At 35.2% G+C, this 8,196-nt stretch overlaps 1 protein-coding gene across 1 annotated transcript; it reads right to left on the bottom strand.

Annotated features, from left to right (window-relative positions):
- Positions 1-283: 283 nt before the first annotated feature.
- LOC112134665 (beta-defensin 131A-like) lies at positions 284-6,534 on the bottom strand. Its single transcript, XM_024251312.3, has 2 exons — positions 6,329-6,534; positions 284-435 (listed from the first exon to the last, which is right to left on the bottom strand). Exons 1-2 carry the CDS (start codon positions 6,384-6,386, stop codon positions 284-286), a joined length of 210 nt encoding a protein of 69 aa, XP_024107080.1. The 5' UTR covers positions 6,387-6,534.
- Positions 6,535-8,196: the final 1,662 nt, after the last annotated feature.

The following is an 8,196-nucleotide window of genomic DNA, read 5'->3' as shown; positions in this document are numbered from 1 at the left end:
GAAATAACTTGCCCAAGCTTGAACAGTTAATAAGTGGTAGGGCTGGGATATAGTACTATGGGTGAAACAACAATGTGGTTGTGGATGTAAATTAAGGGAGTAAATGTTAAAATGCACAAATGAAAATAGAATGTGAGCATTTATAAAATTTATGTTTATTTTCACCTGACCATCTAAACATGCAATTATAATAATTTTCATCCATCATGTTAATTATTCGTAGATAAGAGAGTTTAAGACACGTTTTTTCTCCTGGAGTCTGAAGAAGATGGAGTTAGAATTTTCACCACTTCGGTCCATCAATTTCAATGATCTTCAGTTTGCAGCAGATGCTGAAGTCAGCACAGTATCTAATTGCATGTTCATCAGCATTGCACTTCAGTCTGCAATGATAGTGTTCTGAAGGACATTCATTATTAGAAATGAAGCTTCTGGCTTTAAAAAGAGAAGACAAATTATATGACACAATATTACTTACTTTTTATTTTTAAATGTTTGAAATGTTTTATGATAAATTAAAAACATTAAAGAACTTTCCCAGAAAAACAAAAACAACAGCAAATGAATGCAAGAGAAAAAGTGGAGATGCTGAATAAAGACAAACGATGATTTCTTCTATAAAGAGAGTAGATAAATGAGGCAGTAGCTGGAAATGTACAGAATTTTAAATGAGAACTATTACCACATATTTCTACCTAAAATGAATTAACCAGCTTGGGGGTGGTGTAGAGATTCATAATGCAGGAAATAATGTTTAACTTCTGGAGTTAAATTCTTAAAAAAGTTATTGGGGATGGAATCTAGTGTAAGTGGAGGGGTTGGCCTTGAATCAGAGAGTGAAGAGAAGGTAGATTAAGGATAAAGATAAAACTATGTGAAGACATATGGTGGTGGAAAAGTGGAAAATTTATCTTTGGGTGCTTCTCTATTCTAGGTGAAATTAGAAAAAAGAATCCTTAATTGAGAGAAGGGGTCAGAAGGAGTTGAGTCTTAGTTCCAGCTTCCCAGTGTATTTGGGCTCAAGGCCATGTCTCCTTTACTGAGGAAGTTACTGAGATATGCACAGGAGCCTATAACCCATAATCTCCCATAAATATTCCCTTTAAACCTATCAGTCATTCCCAAATCCTTTTGTTACAATTTATAAGTTGAAATAATTGCCATGACCAACATCATGAAAGTTTCTCCTTATGTTTTCTTCTATAAGTTTTACAGTCTCAGGTAATTATGTTTAAATGTGTAGTTCATTTTGAGTTGCTTTTTGTGTGTAGTGTAAGATACAGGCCCAATTTTATTCTTTTGCATGTGAACATTCAGTTTTCTCAGTACCATGTATTGAAGAAACCATCTTTTCCCCACTATATATTCTTCGCATGTTTGTGGAAGGCCAGTTGACTGTAGAAGTGTGGGTTTATTTCTGGGCCCTCTATTCTCTTCCACTGGCCTATTGTCTGTCTTTATGCCAGTAGCACACAGTTTTGATTACTCTATCTTTATAATACAGTTTGAAATTAGAAAATGTGATGCCCCTAGCTTTGTTTTTCTTGCTCATTGTTTTGACTATTCTGGGTCCTTTGTGGTTTTATATGAATTTTAAGATTGTTTTTTCTATTTCTTTCAAGAGTGCCATTAGGATTTGGATAGGGATTGTATATAATCTATAAATTGCTTTGAATAGTATGGATATTTTAATATTATTATGTCTTCCAATTCATGAACATAGGATATCTTTCCACTGATTTGTGTCTTCTTTAATTTCTTTCATGAATGTCTGCAATTTTTAATGTACCAGTCTTTCATCTTTTTGGTTGTTTATTCTTAAGTATCTTATCTTTTTCTTGCTATTGTGAATGGGATTTTCTTTACTTGCTTTCCAGTTGCTTGTTGTTAGTGTTATAGAAACACAACTGATATTTGTATGTTGATTTTCTATCCTGCAACTTGACTGAATTTGTTATTAGTTTTAATAATTTTGGGGGAGTGAAGTTTAGGGTTTTTTACAAAAAAATTATGTCATTTGGAAATAGATAGTTTTACTCATTCCCCAACCCCAACAGTTTGGATGCCATTTATTTCCTTTTCTTGCCTAATTGTTCTTGCTAGAACTTTTAGTATCATGTTAAATAAATGTGGCAAGAAGGGGCGCTTTTGCCTTGTTCCTGATCTTAGAAGAAAAGCTTTTAGTTTTTCACCATTGAGTATGAGTGAGGAATTTCTTTTTACTTTTATTGTAAGGTAGGGTTACTGATGACAAACTCTATTTTTGTTTACCTAAGAAAATTATGTATTTTTACTTTAAATTTAAAGAGTAGGCTGGGTGCGGTGGCCTGCACCTTTAATCCTGACACTTTGGGAGGCCAAGGCAGGCAGATCACCTGAGGTCAGGAGTTCGAGACCAGCCTGGCCAACATAGCGAAACCTGGTCTCTACTAAAAATACAAAATTAGCTAGGCGTGGTGGTGGCTGGCTGAGTCACAAGATTGCTTGGACCCAGGAGGCAGAGGCTGCAGTGAGCCAAGGTCACTGCCACTGCACTCCAGCCTGGGTGACAAAGTGAGACTCTGTCTAAAAAAAAAAAGATAATTTTGCTAGGTAGAGAGTTTTAAGATAGTGTTCTTTTTCTTTTTAACATTTTAAATATTTCACTTTCCTCTCTTTTTGCTTATGTGGTTTAAGAGAAGGCTGATATAATTCTTATCCTTGGTTGTCCATAGATAAAGATTTTTTCCCCTCCTGGCTTCTTTTAAGATTTTCTTTTTGTCTTTGATTTTTGGCAGTTTCAATATAATATGCCTATGTTTAAATTTTTGGTATTTATCTTGCTTGGTATTCTCTCAGCTTCCTACATATGTAGATTTTGTTTATTTTCAATTTTGGGAAAATCTCAGTCAGAATTTCTTCAAATATTTCTTCTGTTCCTTTCTTTCTCCTCCTCCTGATACTTCATTACACATATATTTTTCTTTTGTAATTGGCCTACACTTATTAAATATTCTGTTCTTTTTAATTCTTTTTTCTTTGCTTTTAAGTTTTGGAAGTTGCTATTTAAACTTCTTTAAGCTCACTGATTCTTTCCTTGATCATATCAGTCTATTGATGAATTCATCGTGATGGGCTAACCAGTGTTCCTCCAAAATTTGTATGTTGAAGTTCCAATCTTTAGTATCTCAGAATGTAATCATATTTGAAGATAAATTTTTTTTAAGGACTGATAAAGCTAAAATGAGACTCCCAGGGTATGGACCTCATGCAATATGGCTGATGTCCTTATTAAAAGAGGAAGAGACACCAGGAATGCATGTGCACAGAAAAAATGCAATCAGAGGACATGGCAAGAAGGCAACCAGCTGCAAGCCAAGACAGGCCTCAGGAGAAACCAAATGTGCTGACATTTTGATCTTAGACTTATAACTTCCAGAACTGTGAGAAAATGAACTTTTGTTATTTAAGGCACCCATTCTGCGGTACTTTATTATGATAACCCCATAGCAATGCAAGAATGGCCTAATACATCTATATTTATATCAGACAAAATTGACTTTAAGTGAAAAAACATAAAAAGAGACAAAGAAGGTGATCATATAAGATAAAAGGGCCAATTCAGCAAGAGGGTTTAAAAATCCCAAATATGTATATATATGTACCCAGTAGTGGAATACTTAGATATATTAAAAATGTCATTAGAGCTAAAGAGAGAGATACACCTCAACATAATGATAACTGAGGACTTCAACACCCGACTTTCAGCATTGGACAGATCATCTAGGTAGAAAGCTAACAAATAATCATCGAATTTAATCTGTACCACAGACCAAATAGAATTAACAGACATTTACAGAACATTTCATCCAATAGCTGTGGAATACACATTCTTCTCCTCATCACATAGAACATTCTCCAGGCTAGACCATATGTTAAGACACAAAACAAGTTTCAACAAATTTTGAAAAATCAACATTATATCAAGTATATTCTAGACAAAAATAGAATAGAACTAGAAATGAATACTAGGAAGAACTTTGGAAACCATACAGATAACATGGAAATTAAACAACATGCTTCTGAACAACCATTGAGTCAATGAAAAAACTAAGAAGAAAATAACAAATGTTCTTGAAATAAATGCAAATGGAAACACAACATACCAAAACCTATGGAATACAACAAAGAAAGTGCTAAGAGAGAATTTTATAGCAATAAATGCCTACCGCAAGAACATAGTAAGATTATAAACAAGCTACTATGCACCTCAAGGAACAAGAAAAACAAGAAAAAGTGAAATCCAAACTTAGGAGAAGGAAAGAAATATTAAAAATCAGAGCAGAACTAAGTGAATTCGAGATTTAAAAAATGCAAAGAATTAATGAAACAAATAGTTGACTTTTGGAAGAGATAAACAGACTTTATAAACTGCTAGCTAGAATAACCAAGAACAAAAGAGAGAATGCCAAATAAATAAAATCAGAAACAAAACAGGAGACATTACAACTGGTATAAAAGAAACACAATGGATCATTAGAGTCTGTTATAAACAACCATATGCTAAATAATCCATACGATGAATTTTTTTTTCCAACAACAATAATCAATCTAACTTTCCCAAATTGATTTTAAAATCCACCAATACTTTATAATAAATACATATTAAACTGTGGCTTATACCAGAGATTTAGATTATCAATTGACTTATTTATCTTTTCTGAAGCACATATTACGTCAGAGCACATTTTAATATTTATGTCAAGATTCCATCATTTATATAATTATACAGAATTATACTTTTCCTCCATGAATGTTGGTGTTTTATATTTTTATTGAGATATAATTTACTATAAAATTCATTCCTTTAGAGTGTTCCATTTAGTGAGTATCAGTGGATTCTTAAAATGGGATATACTGATGACCACTGAATGAAGGAATGAAGTACGAATATATGCCACAACATGGATGAATCTTGAAAACATTATGCTAAATGAAAGAAGACAGACATGAAGGATCACATATTTATTATTCTGTTCATAGTAAATGTCCAGAATAGGAATATACATAGAGACAAAAATTAGATCAGTGGTTGCTAGGGACTGGGAGGAGGAGAGATTTCTTCTTGGGGTTATAAAAATATTCTGGAATTAGATAGTGGTAAGGGGTGCACAATTTTAAGAATACACTGATAACCACTGAATAGAACACTTTAAGGCAATGAATTTTATGGTAAATTGTATCTCAATAAAAATATAAAAAACCCACTAACATTCATGGAGGAAAGGCATAATTATTTGTAATTATATAAATAAGGGAATCTTGAATCATGAAGTATTATATAAATGAGGAAATCTTGAATTGTGAAGTATTAAAATGTGCTTCAGAAATGATAAATAAGTCAACCAGTAATCTAAATCTCAGGTATAAACCACAGTTTAATATGTTTTTATTATGGAGTATTGATGAATTTTAAAATTAACTTGGGAAAGTCATATTGATTATTTAATAAGTATGCTTATATATAATTGGCTAGTTATGTGGTTAAAAATTAAGGTGGAATCTTAACTCTCACCATACAAAAAGTAATTTCCATATACATTAAATGATATCATATGAGTTTTATTCCACTTTAAAGGAACACAGAGGTTAGGTCCTTGCCTGGATCAGTGGTGAAAGTATCCTGTGAACCAAGGATTATGGTGGAGTACCCACCTGTTCACCTCTAGCCCTTCTTCTAGTCATCATTCGCTTTTCATTTTTCCAATTCTTTAAATTTCCTGTGTTCTGTGTGCATCCTCTCACCATCTTTTGATCAAACACAACTCTCAAGTAAGTTTATTTTTTATTATTATTATTTTTTGAGACAGGATCTCACTCTGTTGCCCAGGCTGGTGTGCAGTGGCATGACCTAAGCTGAATGCAGCCTTGACATCTCAGGCTCAAGCGATCCTCCTGCCTAGGCTTCCTGAGTAGCCAGAACCACTGGCACGTACCACTATACCTGACTAATTTTTTGTATTTTTTTTTTTGTAGAGATGGGGTTTCACCCTGTTGCCGCCACCGGGCTGATCTAGAACTCCTGAGCTTACCCACCTCAAACTCCCCAAATACTGGGATTATAGACATGAGCCACTGTGCCCGGCCTCAAGTGAGTTTATCTTAGGTTAAATCACTGCAGTGAACCACCTTATTGATTTCTTTAGTATCAACTCTCCAATTCTCTGAGCAGCCTTCATGGTACAGTAAAATCTGCCCATGCCTAATTTATTTTCAGACTCTTGAAAGACCTTGTATTTTCTTTTACTTATATTTTTAGAACTTTGGAATAAAAAAGTTTCTGTCTTACCTGGAGGAACTGCGGACATCAAGGAAAGGACTCCAAAGACAAAAAACAAGACCCTCATGGTTGAATAGGTAAAGCAGGTTAGAGAGAATCAGTAGCTGAGATGAAGACGACTTCTGTGTACATTCATTCCTCTTAAGAGGTGAGTTGCTGAGTGATTATTGAACCTTTCAGGAGCAAGAACATTTCTGTGTTTCAATGAGATTTTATATCAGGAGACAGCATGCAATCGTCATGACCATGTCATTTAAAGTACATTTATCAAAGGTCAACAGGGTGTGTGCAAAGGTAGTAGAAAGCACAGCCATGGCAAAGGCAGGGGAGAGACTGTTGAAATATCAGCATTGTCTTACGCATTCTGGAGGAACTGTAAAAGTTAAGGAAGCAGTTATAGAGGAAAAGCATTCATTTTATTTTTCTGATAATAGGAAGAAGCACGTAATACAACAGCATGCCTATTTATTAATATTTTGGCACTGTGTGTTAGCATGCTTAAGCAATGGAATTCAATTTGAAATTATAAACAGACTAGTGAGATACAGAAAAGCTTTTATTTGATTATCTTTCTGTCCAATCAATCGAATGAGATAAACTAACTTTTATACTGAAATCTAAGTTAACACAAATGGTTTGCACATCTGTTATATGTAATATGAGAGGAATTAAAGGAAGAAGAGTGGGCCTTAGGGAACCTATAATATACTTCGGAAAGCAAATAATATATACAAAGAAATGGCAATGCAACACGAGCATATTTCTGACAAAGAGGCACAAATTACTTCTTAGACACTAAGGAAATGAACATAAACACCAGAATACTCTGGGTGCCGTAGGGAATGCTTAAAGAGGGTATGAGTAAACTTTATTTATTTATTTATTTTTTATTTAGAGGCAGGGTCTCACACTGTCACCCAGGCTGGAGTACAGTGGTGTGATCTTGGCTCACTGCAACCTCTGCCTCCCGGGTTCAAGTGATTCTTCTGCCTCAGCCTCCCAAGTAGCTGGGATTAGAGGCACACATCTCCATGCCTGTCTAAGTTTTGTATCTTTAGTAGCAACAGGGTCTTGCCATGTTGGCCAGGCTGGTCTTTAATGCCTGGCCTCAAGTGATCCACCTGCCTCGGCCTCCCAAACTTCTGGGATTACAGGGGTGAGCCACCACGTCTGGCCAGAATATCAACTTCAGAAACTGCAAAGTACATGCACATTCCTGGTCTTACTTGACCTTCATTCCTTTCTAGATGGTCTCACTACAGGTGAAGTAACTTTTCTCAGTACCAAGAAGGAAGTTCTCTTTCTGCCATGCCTTCTTCTTGGTGCTACTTCTATAATACTTCAGAGTGTTAGTGAATGGAACACGTGGTTACATTATTTCAGCAGGTCCTTCCTGCCTTTAGAGACTTTGAAAATGAAATCTTGAGTCAGGGATGGGGAGGTCTTGGAAGAGGCAAACTTCCCAAGTCTTAGCCTCAGGAGGGCCAGTGAGGGGCATGAAAGCTCTGGGGATGTTTTTCCCTAAACCTCCATTCAGGTCCTTCTTCCTGAGTTGCTGGGGCAGCAGTGCCTGGGCACAAGCCTCTGCCAGCACCCTAGAAACTCAAAGGGGGATCTTAGGGTCATTGTGCTGGTTATTGCTGACTGTTCCATTTACTGAAGCCAGAATGGCCTAGGATCATTAGCATCTCTGATCAAGAATCCAGAATTTACTGATTTTTCTCAGCTATCTGAGAATTATTTCTTTCTTGATCACGAGGAAAAGCTTTGGAAGTACAATTTACACTGCAAAGCAATACAATTTATGAGAACAAATAATCGAAATCCTTTATGGAACACTAAGGGCATAATTTTCACTGCTTGATATTTTCTATGAA

Source organism: Pongo abelii, chromosome 7 (assembly GCF_028885655.2).
Source record: "Pongo abelii isolate AG06213 chromosome 7, NHGRI_mPonAbe1-v2.0_pri, whole genome shotgun sequence".
Lineage (NCBI taxonomy): Eukaryota > Metazoa > Chordata > Mammalia > Primates > Hominidae > Pongo > Pongo abelii.
The sequence above is the reverse complement of the archived record's forward strand: the minus strand, read 5'-3'. Positions and strand labels throughout refer to the sequence as shown.

Excerpts from the sequence above, each read along its gene's own strand:
- LOC112134665 (XM_024251312.3), bottom strand. The coding sequence starts at position 6,386 with ATGAGGGTCTTGTTTTTTGTCTTTGGAGTCCTTTCCTTGATGTCCGCA. Across the intron at positions 436-6,328 it reads GATGTCCGCAGTTCCTCCAG|CCAGAAGCTTCATTTCTAAT; the intron begins GTAAGACAGAAA and ends CTCTTTTTAAAG.